The following is a 22,247-nucleotide window of genomic DNA, read 5'->3' on the forward strand; positions in this document are numbered from 1 at the left end:
GTAGTGATATCAACTTAAGAGCTGCGAAAATATATATCTCTTTCTATACAACTTAGGTTAGTCAGAAGTCTTCCACTAGTTTTAAGACTTATTTATTATGAATTGTACTCTTTTACAGATTAATGGCAATTATGTAATAAAGAGTTTATTAAATGTCATTATTTTGTTCACTAATAAACATAGACGTAGAGGAGTCTGTGTTTTATTTAGAAACCAACTAACTAAATACTTCATTAGTTAAGTAATTACTTTAATAGATTCATAATTTTTAAATTTCTCTAGTGTTTAAGCTCTGAGTAAGTATTTACACTTAAATTGTTGTTTGTTAATCCTCATTAATGAACCCCCAGTGTTGTAGTTTTTTTTAATGTCTAATACATATTTAAGTGTAATGCTTGTTATTTGATTAGTATTCGTAAAGCATTTGTGCAGCGACGATATCCTGTAAGCAAGCAGCCAGTGAGGATAAAAAGATAAAAATGCAGATAATTATTGTATTGGTAAGTTTTTTCCAGGATCTATTTATTTACTTTTCAAACTTAAAACTGCACGGTCTTAACCAATTGGAAAAGGCCTACTCTATAGTTTATTATATTTTAACCAATCATTTTTACAATTTAAATGGTGGCTGTGTAATCCAATTCACAGTACTGTAAGCATTTTTAGATCGAATTGGCATATTTTAGTTAAAATAATATAAGGCGTATAATATTATAATATTTATTGTTTCAGTGTATTATTTTAATGAGGCATGTTTTGATTGGTATCACTTTTGAAGTTGGTGTACCGAAGAGAGATAGCATTTCGTCAAAAAATATTGTAATTGGTATTTTTGGTTTCAACGCTGACGGACCCAATTCACCGATAGAAAATCACAATGAGAAGATTTTTAGAATAACAAAAAAGGACAACTTTTATGAAAGAATTCTAGCAGATCTATATTATAACGAAAACATAGGCAGCAAACCTTTAGTACAAATTCAGCCTTTAGCAACGAAACTTATAACAAGACCTTATTATCCGATTTTGTTCAAGAAACTTTCAAGTAAGTGTTGCGTTGAGCGTGGAAACAATTTATGGAATAATAACCGGTTCGTCAAACATTATGTTCCTGAAAACGCGCTTTTAACAGCAAGCAAGTCGGTACCGTCAATTACCAACAATGAAAGATTTTTTGTTCACAAAGATAATTTAACAATTGTCGACATTGATGAGAAAAATGAAGTTCCAGAACAATATTTATATAATCAAAGTAGAGTTAACAAAACAAATCAAGAACAAGCAATATCCGTTTCGAATCAGATTAATTCTGACATTAAAACTGAAAAAAACATTCCGGCTGATAATAGTAAAAACCAACTGGCTGCTCATTTATCGCAATTAAAAAATGTTGAGAATGACGACTTAAACGATATAAAAATACATGAAAAAGAGATGACGTCTTCTATGAAAAATTATGAACAGATCGAAGAAGTGATCAATACAACAGACAGACAGACCGTTTCCGTCGATATTGAACAAAACAATCAAAAAAATGTTATATCTTTAAATTATACAAAGAAGAAACTCGAAACAGTACATTCAAACAATAATATCAATATTTACAACACAACTGAACAGAGCAAAATTAATGAAATTGAAAAAAATAATAAAAACGATTCTATGTCTGGCATTTTAAAAACAAAAGATGTATGGCCACAACTATATTCGTCTTTAACTAAAATTAATACTTCTATTTCTTTAAGGGCTTTTCAAAATGTAATGAATGATTTTATGACGTCAGATTTGAAATCGAAAAATGTCTCTTCGCAGCAACACAAGTATGTAAAAGAGAATCTCGTAAAACAGCGTATAATTATGAATAGCGATAATTTTAATGATGACAATATAGCTTACATAAAAAACAAGCTTTCCTTGAGCAATGTTGCTACACTGGACAAACCCATTCCTTCCGATAAACCTTTTCTTGACAGTAATGATGATTCAGAAACTTTGGAAAACAAATACACTCGACTGTCTTTAAAGGAAAGAGGTGATATTCCCAACATTTAGTTTCAATAGTTTGACGAATAAATTAATTCTTATTATACTTTTGTTTTAATTAAAGTTTATTTTATTGATTCCGTTTCTGTTATAAAATAGATACATCCATGTCTCATTAGAAAGTTATTCATGTAATTAATTTAGGAAAAATAAATTAATATAAGTAAATATGAAAATAAAAAAAAAATATAAAAGTAACATTCAACCAAAACTAATTAATAAGCATAGCTTTAAGTTTTATCTTAGGTAAATATAAAATTCTGAATATTCAATAAACGAATCAAATTCAATCTTTGACTTTTCAAATCATCATTCACTCATTGCCTTATTTACAAGTCTTAACAGAACTTAATTATTCGAATACAAATGCAGTAGAGCATATTATATGTGTGTAATAAATGTGTCGTTTTGTGTCAATACAAAAACACACGATGCTGTTTATCGCGTGTTATAAATAAAATAATTCAGAATTCATCATCTTATTGATTTGAACTTGAGAGATAGAACTGTTTATTGGGTAATTCCAACGATAAAGTTCACAAAGAAATAGGTTTTAGTTGCACAAGCAATTAACCTTTATTATTACAAAATATTTCAACGACGACGTTTGATATCGAGTTTTATGTTTGCGATAGTGACTTTGTTTACACGGATATTGTATATAAAGATGAATTATATAACTTTTTTTAAATAATGTTTTTTTCTTTTGTTTTTTAATGAAATATAGACGAATTAAGATTTTTTATTAATTTTATTTGATCTATTTATGTATGTATGTGTATTATATCCCTTTTCAAATGAATCAATTAAATTCTTATAAATTATCCTTAATAAATAATAATAATTATTGTATTTTCTTATAAAGGTATTTGTAGTACATGATAGTTTCGGGTTTGGTCAATATACATAATTGTATTTTGTATTATTGTTTGTTAAGAACCAGCTAACACGCATTTATTAGGTACTTTGACTTACCACCTATCTTAAATAAAAAAACCTTATGAGTTTTTAAAAAAATAAATAAATGAAAAAAACAACTTAAATAAATATTTTTTTATTAACTCATAATTTAGTTGCCATTTAATTTGACTGTCAGTGTATGTACTTAAAGGTTAGGATAGTATTTTTTTTTGTAGAATTTGCGTATCATACGTAAGATGGACTACTTTTGACGGCAAAATTTGATAATAAAATTACTCAAATCATGAGCACCCTAAAATTTACGGTTACTATGAGTGACAAACGTTTAATGTTATACACTATTATTAATTAACAAGAGAAAATAAACAGGTCCGGACCGTAAGTTGAGGGGGCCCTAGGCTAACACTACTTAGGGGCCACCTAAGACATATCTGAACGTAGGCTTGAATTAAATTAATTGAATGGGTTTGATTAATTTTAGGGCTCGCAGGGCTGCAAACCATACGATCTGTTTAATTTAATAAAGTTATGGATTCTTTCGCATTATCATCTATTTTTGACTTTGACTTGACTTAGCTGGGGCCCCCTTGAATCCACGGGGTCCTGGGCTGAGGCCCAAAAAGCCATATGGTAGATCCGGCTCTGAAAATAAAGCAAGGGCAATAAAAGAAAATGGCTGTAATTTGTGTCCTGTATGTGTGAATGTGATACCTTCCTTCCTTGTTTAAAGTTTTAAAAACAGTTTATAGTTATAAGAATAATTGAAATATTATTATTGAAAATAAGTTTTAGCATTTTTTTTTATTATTGAAAATAAGTTAGTAAAATTAAATTGCTATAAAATAGGATGTTTGATTAAACTTCGTATAAAGTACAATTAAAGAGTTCGAATCTAATCAAACAAGGCATCTGTACATAAACGCGACATCAGAGTCGCCGAGGCTGTACTCTCTCTGATCGAGGACGGAGGAGGGCCCGCTAGATTGCAGTAATAAGGATAAAAAAAGTACTATATACAATATTTTTATATATTATATATTATCATATATTATGGATAATTTTTATATAATTTTTTAAAATGAAAAGAAAAATATCAGTGTGGGCCACGTCTACCAAGAAGACGACAAGCTCGAAGTCCAGCGAAAATCTGCTGATGTTCAGTAAATATATAAAATAACACCAACATTTTTATAAAAGTAAACTGTAAAAAAGGCACGGGCAACTGTGAGCCGGTGGATGTTGTAAATTAAATAAAAAAAATAAAAATGAAACGAGGCAAAGTATATGAACCCGTTTATTTTTAATGTTATAATTAGTACTTATAGTACATAATACTTATTTATAATTTAGGCTTTAATGGTATCTAATATCCAATCGATGTAAGCAGTGACGTCAGTGTATACTCCTGGGAATAATGAGCCACATTGCTTTGGGCCGTAAGACACGACACCGTACTGTATCATTCTGAATTTGCCGTCAATTTGACTTTCCAGCATAAGAGGACCACCAGAGTCACCACTGCAAGAGTCCTTTTTCAATTCACCCGCACAAATCTTTTTAAGCGTCGTATCACCATTGTCCGAGTTTCTACAAAAAAAAAATAGTTTGTAAAATACAAAATTTATTATTTTAAAGTCCTTAAATTATAATTAATAAAACCTTCTTAATGGATATTTTAAATTAACGAAAAATAATAATATTGGGTTTACTTGTTGTACATGTCACGGCAACCAGAGGCTGTTAGAATTGGTATCGTGACCTTCCGGAGCACGGAGGACTGATAACCGGTGTCAGTTGTGCCCCAGCCTGCGACTGTAGCCGATTTACCGCCGAGAACGACGTTACGAAGTTCACTTTTCACTGGCAGGCATATCGGTGCGACATTCTCTGTAAGAAATAAGATAATATACTTCTGTACGTTAGTAAATAACAAAATCATATTATTAGTGGTCAAAGGCTGTGCAGATGGGAATATTAAGAACTTTTGTAGCTTATACCACCACCATACTTCTCAACTGGTTGGTGTTTATACCTGTTACAGAATTTTATCATGCAAATTAAGCATGTAAAATTTGGTGGTTATCCGGATTTGAAGCATTAAAATTCGATTAGGATTGGCGATATAACATTTATAGGACCATGTCGGTTCTTTTAAAAAAAAATTAATATACCTAATTCTTGATGATATTATTCTGACTACTCTCAAAAGAGGCCAGCCAACTGCGCAGGACAGATTATACATACAACAATATAACTAAGTATTGTTGTTTGGTGATAGCATATATAAGGAAAGGCTTGCATAAAGGCCTACCAATATTAAGTATATTAAGTAGGAAAGCTTGCTGCCTTTTTTCCTGCTTTTAGAATGGACCTATCCATTTTTAATAAAATGACTTTATACTTCTCACAATATTAATGTCAAACTACGAAAGAAGTAGCGAAAATTTTATCACGAGGATATCATTATCATATTCAAAACTCTAACATGGGGTACCGGTTGATTTTATATTTTAATCGGTTAAGTGATTCTTACTATGTGAAAAATCTATTGGTTTCTTCAGACGAAGTAGAGCGATGTCATTATTCACCGGCGAACGTTCGTAGCCTTGGTGTGGAATGCTTTCTTCGATAGATATGTCCTGTAAAATTTAAACTATTATAATACCAGACCAATAGCTAAGTATAATACATGTGTTTTGTCATAATATTTCTTATTTATTTACATTAGTGTCTTAATTATATACAAAGACAATTGATAATAGCTCTGGTACAAATTTTGATCGTGTGGATTGGTGGCGAGGATGTTAGCAGCATTTTTTTATGTTGTTTTTCATGTGATTTTTGTGCTTAAATTTTATTTTGTTATTTGGTAGTGCAGGAGGTAAATGTTGTGAAAACCGGATTGTTTCTACTTGTTTAGGGCAACGTGGTAGAATCATCAATAATCAACTTGGGCTTTGTAGATTATTATTTTCCTGTTACATAGCACAAAGTCCTATTAAATGTTATAATTTTTTCTTGTGCTGCTAGCGTTTGTTGTTGAAAACTTATAATATCAATATATGAATTGATGTCCGCCATTTACGTTTGTGGGGTAGGAGATGTAAGGTACCCCTGTACTTTTCTGTACCCCTGAAAACGTGTATGCAATAATTTCATGATGAGTAGTTAAGATGTGAAAGCGTAACAAACAAATAAATAAACAAACTTATATTGCACTTAGTATTAGTCAGGATTCTTAGCCAAAAATGTTTTTTTTTTTTTAAATTGAGAAATCGTAATTATTTGCTAAATCATTGAGATTGAAGTTAAACTTAGGTGGCGATTCGATAGATGAAAGAAAGTCATAAACGAAATGAGCCTAGACGTGACACGTCCATAAAATTTTACTATAAATTCTCGTCCACTTATCAATTTTACAATATAAAAGAAATATATGATTTACGAGTATATATACCTACTTAGGTTTTTTTTAGTTTATATTATTTTAATATTAAAAAGTTAGTACCTGAATATGTCTCTCGCAATAGATTTTAGGGTATTCTCCCTGGCAGTCTTCTTTGGAATTTATGTCGAACTCGCCGACTCGTACACCAGCTAATTTCTTGTTTACAACGCAGTGGGCAGCGGTCATAACATATCGAGAGTTGATTATGCTTCCACCACACTTGAATTGAAGGTTGTCTTTACCTAAAAAAGGAAGATTACCTTGTGGTTAGAATACGTGAGTCTTAACCGAGGTTACGGGTTCAAGCCTAGGCAAGCAACATTAAAATTGCATGTGCTTAAGTCGTCAGCTTGGCGGTGGAGGAAAAAGCCATACACTTTTGTTTTTAAAATAAACAAAAAAATCACTACCTGGTGCAGCACGGGTTCTGTGAGATATGAGTGCCATCCATGGAAACTCCCAAAGGTTAGCGATAACTCCTCCGATGATACGGTCACCGTCAATTTGACCGCATTTTGTTGGAAGAAGGTTAATGTTTGGGTGTGTTTCCGCAGAGTCTGCACCTGGCCCAGGTTCGGAGTCATCGCCGAGGAAACCTAATCGATCATCAGTCATTCGAAATGCAGAGCAACAAACCTGTGATTAAAAAACAATATTGTAGAGCAAGATCAACTCTATTTGGAGTATTTTGGCGTGATGTTAATTTATTTAAATCACAAACACTTTTTACTTAAACCTGTAAACTTTAAGTCTATTATTTAAAGGGAGAAGCTCTAATATCTAAAATCTAGATCTTTATTTATCTGGTTCAGAAAAAGATGCGTTATTTATTTCCAGGATTAAGTTTCATATAAATATTTGTTTGAGTAATGTGTCCAGCAACATTTGGAACGGGGAGGTAATGTTCCTTGGTCCTTGGGCTTGCGCTGTGTTATTCACTCTTCGGCTTATAACAAAGGTTTACACAATACAATATAAGAATAACCCAAAATAACATGAAATCTATCCAAAAGAGATTGTCACAATTTTTTTGGTTTTTATCATAAAAACCGTTTAGCAACTAACAATCCTGCTTGGATCAATTAATAATATTGGGTGTTTAAATACGGCAATCTCAGTGGTAGCCCGGAATAAGAAGGTGGCGAACTGGCTTAGAAATCGTAGCTGTCGGTCCTGCGTTTGATCTCTCCGATCATAATGCAATGGCGAGCCATCGAATCATGAGGGAGGATGAATAAAGAGTGTTGGCGACAACGCGTCAGGATATCAGTATATTTAGCGGACTCACCTTCGGCAATCTTTTTCCATCGACTATTTCGGTGCCGCATAGCGATGTTTTTAACTTTTCATCATTTGCTTGGTTGATTGCGGCAAAACGAATGGCTTCGGGACAGGAACGAAATAACGTACAGTCTGCATCAGTACTGCATCGATCTGTAAATAATTAGTTTATTGACTAGATGAGAAATTTGGCAAGGAGCAATATCTATTGGCCTAAGTGTAGGAAAACCGTCTTTTTTAGAACCCTCAGTGCGCGAGTCCGAATAGCACTTGCCTGGTTTTTTCATTGTTAGTTTATGCAACCTGCATTAATCAATATCACTGTTTCTTATAAGATGTGTTTTTGTAGGATGCCTTCAAAAGCAGTGAACCTTTATCATTTAAGCTTGTGAACAGACATCATAGAAGTCGCATAAATTGACAATAATTCTTTATAAGTTTACAGGTATGTCAGCTATATTATTCCTAATGCCGAGCAAAGTAATTACGTAATGATTTTTTTTTATTTTTATTTCAAGAAACATCGTCATGACTTATCAAACGAAACAATCTTTTGGTAATTATATAAAACAATGGAATACTTGATGGATGGCTGAACATTTGTGGAACATTTTTATACACTAATATATATTTTAACGTATTAATGAATTAGTAAATACTAATTCATTAATACGTTGTAAGTTGTATGTACTTTTGTCAAAGCAATTAAATTCAATTTAAAAGTTTAATCCTAAAACTTTGTGAGTTCTAGTTTTCGACTTGTGTTGCCTGGCTAACATATACTCGAATAGGTTAACTTAACTTAATTCAATGGGTTTCATCTGACTATCTGACGTAATTAGTGGATTACGTCACTGTCTCTAATAGCACTAAAATGGTAGAATCTTTAAGCTGGATTAATTGGTTGGTTTAATTACTAGTTAGCAGATCTTGATTACAGTTATAATCAAAATGAATACATCATTTGGTTATAATATAAAAAAATAGATTTACTTTATAAGTAATGAATATGACTGCTTGGACATTTGTGACTTAATCCAAGACGTGTTCTAAAATATATATTAATCCATGATTGTCGTAATTGACTCACAAATAATATTTCATAATGCAGCGGTTTTTAGACCAATCGCTTTACGTTCGGAAGTGTAGGTGAACGTCCAGAGTCCTGGCTGTTAGTAAGAATTTTTCGACAAAACGACCTAATATTTTTTTGCTTCGATCTGGGGTTTTCCAAAACCTCGGGATCTGCAGCCTTATATTTTATCATCAGGTACATATATTGTTATATGTTCTTGAATATAAACACTATAAAGAAACGTCGTACATATGCAACATATTCGATTCGTTTTCCTTGTTTGGTCACTATTGTATAAAAAAAATATATACATTCTTGTTTTATACATTAAGTTTAAAGGTTGACATTTCAAGCCAAGGCAACTTACTTTAAAGTCGATTTTTATATTGAGAAATAACAATGTTTTATCGTTATAATTAAATCCAGTGATTTGAATCTAGTGTTTTAGAAACAGCTATGGTGTTAAATCAATATTTCTCTACAAAAAAAAAGACTAAAACCAAATCCCCACTTACTTGCATACGCATCACAGCCAAATATGAACGATACACAAATTAAAAAATTTGTTATTAACATATTTAGAATTAAAATAAATACAACAATAAATTAAACGAGCGATTTTCGAAATCGAAATAAATTGTTCGCTCAAGACGAAGTTCGTTTACACACTAAGCTTAACCTGTTTTTATAAGCATGATGTAGCCACTGGACAAGATCAAATGTTTAAACGAGGTACAAAACTTGGCACATCCATTCACACGATGGCTGCATCGACATAGGTTGCGATATAATAGGTATAGTACAACACGTTCCAACAGAAAAACCTAGTGTCAGTTTTAAACGGAAAACGAATTGTTATATTTACTAAGGATGAATGCCTTGAGAATTTTTGCAATTCTTAATTAAAGCAGGCTTGGATAACGGATACTTAGATATAACATACTTAAGGTTGTATGTTATGTGTGTAGTATTTATTAACAAAACCAGTCCGACATTTGATAGAAAGATATATAAAATTTACAACTTGTTTACAACGTTATTTAATGAAGGGGCTTATTCTAATTTAATCTTGTAATATTATATATCTTCAAGTCCCTAAATTCATAAAGATCTCAATCAACTATCACATAGATAAACTAGAGACCCGCCCCGGCTTCGCACGGGTGCTATGCTGATACTAAATATACTACAGTATGTCTTTATATACAACGTTCACAGTTTTTCATTCATTAGACAATACAAACCGCTATGTATCTGCGTTTTAAATCTGTAATATCTTCGAATATATTAATTCAAATTACATGTTGTATAGGGCCATATTGATTTATATTAAATTCACAATGTATTTAAGGTACTTAATTGGATAAGGATTAATGCTGTATTGCTTAAAATCGCTTCGAATGTAAGCCATTATTTCTCGTAAAATTAAATGATAAAAAATGGTTATTGTGGGTTATCCTTAAGTGATAAAGATATACAATCCCGGACTTTTTTGAAGAACTTTTTATGGTGTACAATACTGTACTATATTATTTTGATCTGACTTGTAGGGTTTAGTTGCGTTTGCGATGTGAGCGAAAAAAAGTGTTTATTTAAGACATCACTTTAGAAACCTCTAAAATTGTCAGTGTTTCTCTACTATATTGTGCATGTAATGTTCATATAAACCTTCCTCTTGAGCCAATCTATCTATTAAATAAAACCACATCAAAATCCGTTGTGATTTGAGGGGTTATGTGGGACTCGCCGGTGCCCAGGACACCCAGGACGCACCTGGTACTCTAGAGTAGCCACTCCGTCTTTCCAGCGGGCGCCACGGGATCGCTTTCGCGGGCTACCGTAACGTCCAAATGGCGACTTGCTCATACTTTACGCAAAAAAAATCTTGTATAATTATATAATAAAATTCTAAATAAACCGAACAGTATACATACTCCACAAATATATTTTGTTACGATAGATAACAAACGTAAAAGTTCGCGAATGTAAAAAACATTATTTAATGTTTAATTAATAGTGACCACTATGGCAGCAAATCCCGAATCATAATTTCAATTCCACAAGCCCGCATGACAAGGTCATCGAACTCTGAGATCAGATTTGCGTATAGCAAATTAGCACAGTGTTTTTTCCATTAGCGAACAAAGTTAAGTACATAGCGATGAAAAAAAAAAAGAAAAATGTATTAATAATAAAAGTGTAATATTTATTTACACAAGAATAATTAACATTAAGACTTTAAGTATATAGAAATAAAAATCAATCAATTATTCTGATATCTTGTAAGGACGTGGGTATTCCATATTTGATATGCATGTTCGGAAATACAAAGAATGTCGTCACGTATGTTTTTTATAAACGATAATGTTCTGGCTCTTCTGCCAATATATTTAACCCTTCAAGTCTAGCTTGAAGGGTTAGCCAGAGCAGTACAAAATATTATTGTATAGCAGTAGAATGTTTGATGAGTTGGTAGTATCTACTGAGATGGTCTCTTACAAAAAAGTTTTTATAACATATTTAACATGAAACAACCTGAGGAATTTATTTATTTTATAAATAAAACCATTGTTTCAATTCTTGATTAATACCGTGTTACAAATAAATAAATGATAGGAAGTCAAACAGAAAAAAGGCCTATACTATCAATTTCATACGTACTTGTTTCCTTATAAACGGAAAATACGTATTAATTACGTAATATGTAGAGTAGATGATGTCAGTTTTTAATATACAATAGTGTTGATTTTAAGATTTATTATTTAAATTTAAGAATGAAGATGATATCTACGATCGATTTCGATCGCAACAGCAGAGGAAGGAGAGGAAGACTACGCAGGAAATATTATTTCATAAGTTTTTGCACTAAATCGAATATATTTCTGATTCAATTACTTTTATAGTCATTTTATCATGAGCGGAGACAGTTCAGGTTAACTGTTATACGTCCTATCTAAGGGTGTGTAGCACTGCCCACTTTTTAGCGATAAATCAGAATTCTTTTTTATCGTCTCGATCCGAGCGTAGACTCTAATGCCTTAGATTTTGAAGCCTTGTAATCTAGTCATTAACACATAATAAACAAGACAATTAAAATATTTATATGAATGTTGTATTTACTGGACTCATGTGTTCATAATTTATTCAAAGTTGTTGCATATAAACAAGTTCTGAGTGGACGTTTGGTACGTCAGTTATAAAAACCACACATACAAATTACTAACTTCCTAGTATAAGAGACAGGTTTTTGGTTGACGTTTATTCCACGGTAAATTAATTTAAAACAAGAACATGACGTACGTATACATGTACACATCTATCCGCTGTAATACAACGATCTTTACTACAGTTAATACATTTTTAAATCAAATCATATAAAAATCAAAAGACTCATTATTGTACACCAATAAACACATACATACATAATGTCATATTATAGAAATATGCACAAGAGGCGGCCATATTGCTAAAACATCGATCTCTTCCAGGCAACCTTAAGGTACAGGAAAGTAACAGTATGCTTTGATGAATACTTTTTCTTGCAGTTTGTCCGGATTGATATCTCACATTCATAAGCTCTGTTGCCAAGAAGAAATACTCTAGTGTGATGTTTCGGGTTGGTAAGTGTGCTGTGTATGTAATAGGCTATTTGACAATACGAAAAAAAAGTGTCAATTATTGTAATCCGTATATATTATGAGTTTATAAATGATTATTTATCAACGAAAGTTGAAAATCATAATTAATTTATTCAAAATTCCATAAATAAAAATGCATTTTTTACTCGTTTGTACAAAATGCTCCTGTTGGTCGGGTTTATGATGACGTCACTTGCTTGTTAACTCCATTTGTTTACTATATGTGGATTATATGTGCCACAGATTACAATACAGGCAAGTGACGTCACCGACCCCATTACAGCGCCATATTGTAAAAGTTGCGTTTTTATGGCGCTAATTAAATATGGATTTTTTTTTTTTAAAATTACATATTTTTCAGCAAATACGTACTAGAATTAAAAAAACAAAATCTGGGTTCATTAACCTCTACTAAATAATATAAAATGGATTTTCTAAACCAGTTAAATAGCCTATTGCAGTGGATTTTCTAAACTAGTTAAATAAGTACAAGAGACATTCAATCTTAGTTATATAATTGCCAGTGCATTAACTATGTAAGATATATGTAGTTAATTATTGTTTATTTGCTCGATAGGTTTAATTAAATAATAATTCCACAATACTTTATTAATATTCTCAGTTTATATTTCCTTGTTTTGTATTATTGAGTTATGCAAATATAGATTAAATGATTTCAGACTCGAAGAACCCACGGGGATTTTTGACCTCGGTACTTACCTTCAGTTAGTGCACAGTTCTTAGAAAACATATTTTGATTTATGGCGATAAACGAACAGACAGGTTTGTTTGTTTCTTTTTATCGAAGTTTAATTAAACAGTATAGTACAGTAAGTATACTAGAGACTTAGTACAGTTGCCAATCATTCGTATTCCCACCTAAGAGTATGTGTTCAGCATATCCGAGATGATATTTAAGGATCTTAAGTTCTCATAACTTTTAGAATTGATTTGTTAACAGATGAGAAATAAAACATAATCGGTTGAATGCTTAGATTAATAACAGTCTATTTTATACATTGTCTGAAAACTATGGTGTCATAGTTTGTTAAAAAATACATATATACTTGAAACACCAAATTCCTCGTCCACACCGATAGAAAACATTTTATATCATGTAATTTTTATAATTAACGAAATAATTAATAAATATAATTAGTAATTAATGATATATAATAATTTAATAATTTTTATGTAGTTAAAGATACTGGCGTATAACAGGCATGCTCATATATTTTAACTTCATATTATTATAGTTTTAAGTTTCAGGGAGGATATAGGCTGAATGGTTACTTCCTTTTTTAAAAACGTGACTTTTTGCTGACCTTTTGACATAAAAATAAAAAAAAATTAGAGAAAAGTCGGTCAATTCAGTTACTTGAGCTGCCTATATTATAACACTATGAGAAAGTATTAGATATCTAAAACATTATATTTCATAGAAATTCAGTATCATACGATATCAGAATATACCTATTATTATTTTTCAAATAAATCACAGTAATCATTTTTATGTTTAAAGAAAAAGTGGAAAATAATAACGATAGATTTAGATTCAATTAATTTTTACAAAGTATAAATATTTATTACAAAATATAAAACATATTAAACATCATCTTAAATCTTAAACATTTTTTTTTTATTGAAAAAATACATTTTACATTATGCTATTTGAATTAATACTTTCCAAATATATAATGTTATATAAGCATTGACTTATATGTTTACGTACACTTGACACTGTATTCATACATATAAGTCAAAGGGTATTTAAGCGAAATCGGAACGGACTCCTCATATAACAAAAGTATGGATTTTTTTCACTTTTATTTCATTATGAATGTAATTTTATTTTATTTTGTCTTTTCCCTTTTTTTACAATGATTTTGAAATGATATTGTGATAAATATATTTTGACATTTGAATATTGTTTTGTTCGTTGTCTCAGAGCGATGTTTTAAACTTAATGCGACATCACACCACAATGGTTTTGTGACGTAATGCCGAAAAATTAAAAAGATATGATATGATTGTCTTTACTACAATAAAATTAGCTAACGCTTTATTGTAAAGATTATATGTATATTTGTTTTTATATAAAATAAAAGACATGTGTGCGTATATTGTTTATTTAATATACAGTCGTAAATTATTGTTAAGCGCATACGGTCTTATAAAGAGTAATTATGTTGAAGGAGGTATTTATCTTAATAACTGTGTGTTTATCACTTTTATTTTATAAGTAATTATTGTATAGAGCTTATCGGTTAACCTTTTGTAATTGAGATAGGAATAAGTAAACAAGTTTGATTCCGCTATTTAAAGTACTAGGATGTAAATTTTACTAAATGTTATTTTTTACAAGTCGACGTACAAAAACCCTTGGGATGAAATCAGGGGCTTATTCTACTAAGTTATAACGATTACGATTCGTTCACGGTTCTATTATGATCAAAGTTCGATTATACGAAAATAATTCTCAGTTTGAATTGTAACTACGCACCAATTCCACGAGTTTATAAGATACGTTCCTAATTATATTTCGATTACATTTCGTCTACTGGACCGTTGTGTTAGTAGAGTACGAAAATGGTTCAACGATTATTATTGCATTTCGATTCGATTGCGATAAAATTACATGTTATATGTAATAAAGTTACATGTTACATTAGAATTGGAAGTCTTTATGTTAGTTAAATGCAATTTTACTTTAAAGGTTTTTCATAAGTAGTTGTAAATTAAAAACATAACTGTTTCTTTACATAAAACTAATATTTAGAGATATTTTAAGGTTAAATGTTATTATTGTCATTTAGAACTATAATACTGTTAATATTCTTCTTGTTTAAGGCTTAATATTACTTAATATCCAGTCCATATAGCTGACGACATTAGTATATACCCCAGGAGTGTCCGTTCCACATATCTTTGGGCCATACGATACGATGCCGTACTGGATCATTTTGTATTTGCCATTGACTTTATTTTCCATCATGAGAGGGCCACCGGAGTCTCCATTACAAGAATCTTTCCCTAACTCACCGGCGCAGAACTGGCTAGGCGTCGTTTCTGGATTTCTAAAAACATGACAATGTTGTTAAATGTCTATAGCGTCCCAGCGACCTGTTAATATATTTTCGATCATTTTTTACGACAGCGAATTGTCTTTTTTTGTCTGACATATCTCGAAACAAATCATACCGGCCCAAAACCGGTTCCATTCGACGTATACTTATGTATCTAGAATCTGATTGTGTTATTTTTAAACAGATTCAATTTTTGCTAATCTAGGCAGGGAAAGATAATATTAGATTATACATGTATATTTGATGAATATAATTATAAAATTTAAACTAATAATACGATACTACTGTATCTATTTCCTTGTTATAATTTTCCTTAAAAATTCAAAATCAGGTTTGGATGTTATGTAACTTTCCAAAGAGAGCAGAGTAGTCATCACGCGTCAGATATTGATCTATAGATCGAAAGGTCCGATTGACATAAAATTTACATTAAGAAGGAATTTTTGGAATTTTCAACGACTTGTAACTCGTATAAATCTTACCTTGTATGAATTTTACCTTAACGAAGTCGGTATGACCAGCTAGTTGATTTGTATTTATAATAAGTGGAAATTTGAATAGGTACGATTTAAGTATTTTTAAAATGGTTTTTATCTATCCTATTCGAGCTCATTTGAGCATATTCTTAGATATGCTCAGGATAATGCTCAGATAAGGCTCAGGGAAAAGAGCATGCTGGAACTAAGGTTGAGTGATAAATGGAAAGCTGCAAAAAGTTTAAACAATCAAGGTGGCAGACGTGAGTGTAAAAATGAAATAGAGACAGACGTGACATATGTGGATGACAGCAGAAGAAAATCAAGAAAAGTTTCGGAATGGTAACCGAGAGATGGGAAGAAATAAAAAGATGGTAGGATGATCTGCGAAAGGAATCAGTAGAACAGCATATGTCACAGGACAACCTGGTTGCTAATAATGTTTTTTTTTAAATAAATTTACATAAACAAGCTGTAAAAATAACTTTACTAAATCAAATAAAACATTGTACATATAATTTTAGCGGAATGAGTCACTGAGAAAAAATAACCAGAAATATAACAATCCATATTATTATATTATTCTTTAACAGCTTCGAGCGATAGAGAACTAAAGATTTAAACGATACTTCAGTGTGATTCATATAAATATAAAAAGAAATTCAATATAGTCCAAAATGTGATTTCAATTATAGGTATGCAGCACTTATTTTTTAAATTCAATATTTATTTTATTCAACGTAAAAACCGCTTAGATAAAAAGTAATTCGATAATTATAACATGACATTTAATAATTAACTTTTTAAATAAATGTTTGTATAATAAATATCAGTGGGAAATTTTTATGATGGATTCGACATTTAAAACACTACTTGCGAAATAATGACATCCGAGTAATGAACGAAGACGACGTGAACGATCAAAGTAGTAAATTTTTTTCCGCGTAGACGTATTGAACTCGACATAAATAATTTCACGCAGGTGAACCTATTCTATCTATTCTTTATCAGATGAAACGAAATAGTATAAATACATAAAAAAAAGTAGGGGATTATAGTCGTACCGGCTAATTAGTTAAAAAATATAGCTTCGACTTACTGTTCACGGCAAGCAGAGGTTGAAAGTATTGGAATGTCGACTTTTCGAAGCGGGGCGGATTTAATGCCTTCTTCGGTTTTACCCCAGCCTGCTATGGTACCTATTTTACCAACAAGAGTTATGTTACGGAGCTCGCTCAATACTGGCAGACAAATGGGTGCGACATTCTCTGAAAACAAAATCAAATTTAAAACCATCAAATCACTTATTGTCATCTAGTTCTAGTTCTACTTTATTATTATATCATTTAAAAAGTAAAGTAGGTGGAGCTAGTAAATTTCCTACTTCTGGGCTAAGGTTTTCACTCCATTTGAGGAGACAGTTAGGAGTTTTTTCACACGTGACTTTCATCTGAGACATGCAGGTTTCCTCACGATGTTTTCCTTCACCAAACAAAAGTTGAATTATAAACAAATGCCAATTCACTTGCTGGTAGAGCTTTCTGCAAGCCCGCCTGGGTAGGTACTGTCCATTAATCAGATATTCTACCGCCAAACAACAGTCATCAGTATTGTTGTGTTCCGGTTTGAAGGGTGAGTGAGCCAGTGTAACTACAGGCAAAAGAGACTTGATTGGTGGCGCATTGGCTATGTAAGGAATGGTTAATATTTTTCACAGTGTCATTGTCTATGGGCGGTGGTGACCCCTTACAATCAGGTCGCCCACCTGATTGCCGATTGTCATTGTTAAGGAATAATTCCACACCACATTCTAAATTCCACTGATAAAATAGCAAATATAATCTTTGATGAATCTATTATTATTCATTCATTCAGTAATATCACTCACTGTGTCCAAATTCAATTGGTTGCTTAAGACGAAGTAATGCAATATCGTTCTTTGACGGCGTACGTTGATATTCCTTATGGGGAATACTTTCTTCGATTTCTATATCCTGTGGCAAGAAACAATTTATGTTTATAAGCGTTTTGTTATTAGTTTTATTATCGGTACTTGTTTTATCAATGATTCGAGAAATAATTTAAACCTGAATGTGAGCCTCGCAGAAGTAATTCGGATATTCTCCTTGACAATCTTCTTTCGAACTGAGATCCAATTCGCCGACTCGAACTTTATAAAGCTTTTTCTTTACAACACAGTGAGCAGCCGTCAGAATGTATCGGGAGTTAATAATAGTTCCTCCGCATTTAAAATACATGTCATTATTAGCTAAAATTGTAAAAATAAAATCAAGATGAGAAATTTATCAAAAGTACTTTTGTACATATAATAAAGATACTTTAAGTTTCAGTATTGACTTCATTCATATTTCATTCATTCATTTATTTATTTGGGAAGGATAATTAACAATGAGGGCTTGAATGATAAGTTCACCGATGTAGTATTAATTAAAATTGAAATCTTTCATTGTATGTGAAAACATCGAACACAGTATTTTTGTCAAGAGTTTTGCGTTGAGAATCTTTTAATATAGTTAACAGACGTATGATTCAAAAAATGTAATTAATACTTCTCTAAAGAGTTCGGACTATTACATAAATAAAAGAAGTTTACATATAAACCTGATCTTAAGCGTGACTTGTGCGAAATGAGAGCCATCCACGGGAATTCGTATAGGTTTGCAAGGGTTCCTCCTAAAATACGTCCCCCGTCAATATGACCACAATCCTCTGGTAGAAGTGCAACATTCGTGTTCTTTTCTATTGAGTCTTTTGGATCCGTAGATTCGGGAACACCAGATCGCTCATCGGTCAAAGTATAATCAGAGCAGCAAATCTGTTTAATAAACATACATTCGTGTTAATTAGGCATGAATAATAGTTATCCTTTCAGGAAATAAATTAGCATAAGTACCTATATCAAAGTTCGGCTGACGTCAATTCACGAATGCCATGTCGATATATTTGTTTAGTTTCGAAAACAATTATTATACCTACTATTATTACATTACTTTACTTTGTTAAAAAAAATATCCAGAGAAAAATGTGTCAAAGAGCAATCTGTTCGAAAATATAATTCGAACGATAAAAAACACATAAGCTGTATACGAATAAATATTATAAAATTAAAGTAACTGGCATCGACATACCCACTTAAACCTGACAATCGAGACAGACTATGTCCAGGCAAAGAATAGGCAACCCAACAGCTGCACATTTTATACCTTTGATACTTTAAGTCAGGGTAAAAATTTTCTTATCACATTGATATTGCAACATTTAACGAAATATCTTTTTTTTTTAAGAATAATTAAAAATAGTCTGTCCAGAATTTTTTTAGACAACTCACTCTTGACATATTTTCTAATACTAAATTTGTTATAGAATATGTTTTATTCTATTATGAGCTCGATGAAGGTCGTTTTAGGTTCGGATCTTCTACGATATGACGATTAACAACATGTTAAGGAAAAAAAGTACTCCCTTGAAATGAAATGTTCTGTTTGATAACAAATGATTTTCAACCACGATTATGCAATAAACTTACTTTGGGTATCCTGCTTCCATTTACAATTTCGACACCGCAAATCGACGACATTAATTTCGTAGATTTTATTTGATCATTTTTAGTAATTGCTGCGAAATGTATAGCTTCAGGACACGCACGATAGAATTTGCAGTCGCTGCATTGTTCTGAGAATACATTATTTTAATCAATTAAATTAATAATTAAACCGCAATAACTTTGTTTATTATTTAGTTTACACTGAAAATTATATATTATTCTGTATATGTTTAATGATTTTTTTTATTAAATACGTTTACCAAAATTACTATAAACGTCATTTAATTAAACAAAAATAAAATAAAATAGATACTATAAATTTGTACAAGAACTTTGAGTCGTTAAGTTAGACGATTAGAGGAGATCGCTGAAATATATTTTCTGGAGTAATAACGTATATGTTAGGTACGATATAACAGAGTCTACGCGAAAACAATTCATTATTTGTAAAATATACAATGTAATTCATAATGTATTATTATTCTTCTGTAATATTTATCTATTTATCCACATTATATAACACGGAGGTACGTAATTCTAATAGATATGCTATATCCATATACAAGATTTTATGAACGTAATTTACTTAATCCCTAAAATATACAAAATTAACTGATACTCTTGGGGTTTAGGGGTATAGCCTTAAGCCCTACTTTTCAAAGGTATATACTTATCAATCTTGAGACTATTGCATTGTAATCTGAATTACATATGCTATGCAAAGTTTTCAATCGATTCCAAAGTTAAAAGCAGTTTAAAATGGAGTTCATAGATTTGTTTACATACTAAATTTATAGTTTAAAAAATGTTAATTTGTATAAAAAAAGTTCACATATATACTTACTCATATAAGCATTGCACCAATATAAAACGGATACGAAAAATACAACTCGCGTTAACCACATTGTGTACTGTTTAAGTCCAATTATGTTCACTCCAGTCGGAGTTCACTAACGCACTAAAGGTATTTTATAAAAGATCTGAAGTAAAACCGAAAGGAGCTTATTAAATTTAATATATGCACTTATAATAATTAACATTATTTACTCATAATAAAATTCAGCCAAGGTAATTAATAGTGCCTATAATATTATGCGCATACCAATCACAACACGTCTACTATTTTTTCCTTAATAAATTATACGCACTGTATGTAAGAGAAAAACCAAATAGAATTCCTCGAAGTAAAACGACGTGTAAAGCAGATTTAAATTGACATTTAGACAAACATGAATCATCAGTTGTTTTTTTTTTTAATTTCATCCCACGCAGAAAATTCTGAGTTTTGATACTGAGAATTTCGAAAGAATGTATAAAATTCCCGATCAATCAGTTGAGAGGAAACGAATTAAATTTCAGTTGCTGGTTTTTGAATATTAAAATAAAACTAGTGGATCTCTCGCGAAAGATCGCGATTATTCAAAATATTTTTTAGGAAGTTCGAAGCCTGTGACAGGTTTTGTTTTAATTTCATTTCATTTTAAATTGCAGGACACTCATCTACATTTGGCGCCAAAATGATGAACACCTTGAACATTAAATTTTTAATATCATATAGTTTTATACATTAGTTCAGTTAGAAGGTATACGTTTTAATTTTTTTTTGTTATACAGCCGTAGTACCCCTCTTTAATCGGTCAGTAACTTTTTTCGCTCTCTAAAATTAATTATTTCTTTAATCGTAACAATTTAGTAAATTACAATCAAGAATCCTCTTTAATTTTCTACGCAATAACAGCTGGAGATCTTCAAATGAAACTATTACCGTTTTTTTATAAGCAGCCATCTTCCCATAATCACTGGGACAAAAATCGGCTTAGGCTATTAATATATTAGATTTGTAAATTTTGACTTATTACCGGTAAGGGAATATAAAGCTAAGTAATGCAATGGTCGTCGAGAAAAATAATTCAAAAATATTTAACTTATTTAATCTTTCCTCTCTCTCATTATCGTGTCCTCTATTTCATCTTAATCGCCTAATTTAATCTTATTATTTCTCGCTAAAAATATGTACTATATTTTGTAGGTCAATTATTTTTATGCGTGTATCTTAGTACTTTACTATGGGTTCGAAATTGCTCTCTTCACTTCCTGGACTTCCTGGAAGAGTATGCAGGTAAATCATATTAAAACCATTCACAAGTAGATAAGAGTTCACATAACCCGGTATTTCCTCAGAGAGTCAGCTTGCTTTTAAAGTTGCGCCATAAGAAAAGCAGTTATATTAACCGAGAAAGAGTCGTTTCGGAAAAGTATAGCAATATACCATATGGTGATTACAGAAAATCTAATGCAATTAACAAGTCATTCAAGTATCCAATATATGTATATGGTTACAATTGTGCGTACTTCCCGTTCGATAAAAAGTAGTAGTAGTAGTAGTAATAGTGCGTAGATTCTTAAATTATGTTGTAAAAACCTCAATTTTATTTTTATAAAAGATGTAATATTGATCTGTAACCGAACTTGATTTACCCAAACGATAACTTGAGCGATTTAATGTGGTAATCATTATTTAATTTTTTTTTTATTTCTACACTCTGACTAAACTTTAAAATTATTTTAAGTTTTACTAATAATAAACCAATAAATATGCTGTTTTAATTTGCTCGTTTCTTTAGTGATGTTAATTTTGATATTTACTATTAAAATTGGGGTTACAGTTTACAATTTTCAAGCCAGACGTTAATCGCACAGAAAGCATACATACC

At 31.0% G+C, this 22,247-nt stretch overlaps 3 protein-coding genes across 3 annotated transcripts; 1 reads left to right on the forward strand and 2 right to left on the reverse strand.

The window, feature by feature from the left end:
- Positions 1-478: 478 nt before the first annotated feature.
- Positions 479-2,052, forward strand: LOC125071126 (homeobox protein 4-like). The gene is made up of 2 exons (XM_047681217.1): positions 479-500; positions 733-2,052. The coding sequence occupies exons 1-2, from the start codon at positions 480-482 to the stop codon at positions 2,050-2,052; spliced, it is 1,341 nt and encodes a 446-aa protein (XP_047537173.1). The 5' UTR covers position 479.
- Positions 2,053-4,256: 2,204 nt separating this feature from the next.
- LOC125070902 (phenoloxidase-activating factor 3-like) lies at positions 4,257-9,458 on the reverse strand. The gene is made up of 7 exons (XM_047680909.1): positions 9,284-9,458; positions 7,701-7,846; positions 6,823-7,048; positions 6,473-6,654; positions 5,498-5,603; positions 4,674-4,851; positions 4,257-4,551 (listed from the first exon to the last, which is right to left on the reverse strand). The coding sequence occupies exons 1-7, from the start codon at positions 9,342-9,344 to the stop codon at positions 4,311-4,313; spliced, it is 1,140 nt and encodes a 379-aa protein (XP_047536865.1). The 5' UTR covers positions 9,345-9,458; the 3' UTR covers positions 4,257-4,310.
- Positions 9,459-14,521: 5,063 nt separating this feature from the next.
- Positions 14,522-20,518, reverse strand: LOC125070905 (melanization protease 1-like). The gene is made up of 7 exons (XM_047680915.1): positions 20,378-20,518; positions 19,516-19,661; positions 18,591-18,804; positions 18,056-18,237; positions 17,857-17,962; positions 17,068-17,236; positions 14,522-15,483 (listed from the first exon to the last, which is right to left on the reverse strand). Exons 1-7 carry the CDS (start codon positions 20,436-20,438, stop codon positions 15,252-15,254), a joined length of 1,110 nt encoding a protein of 369 aa, XP_047536871.1. The 5' UTR covers positions 20,439-20,518; the 3' UTR covers positions 14,522-15,251.
- Positions 20,519-22,247: the final 1,729 nt, after the last annotated feature.

The sequence above is a fragment of the Vanessa atalanta genome, chromosome 18 (assembly GCF_905147765.1).
Source record: "Vanessa atalanta chromosome 18, ilVanAtal1.2, whole genome shotgun sequence".
Taxonomy (NCBI): domain Eukaryota; kingdom Metazoa; phylum Arthropoda; class Insecta; order Lepidoptera; family Nymphalidae; genus Vanessa; species Vanessa atalanta.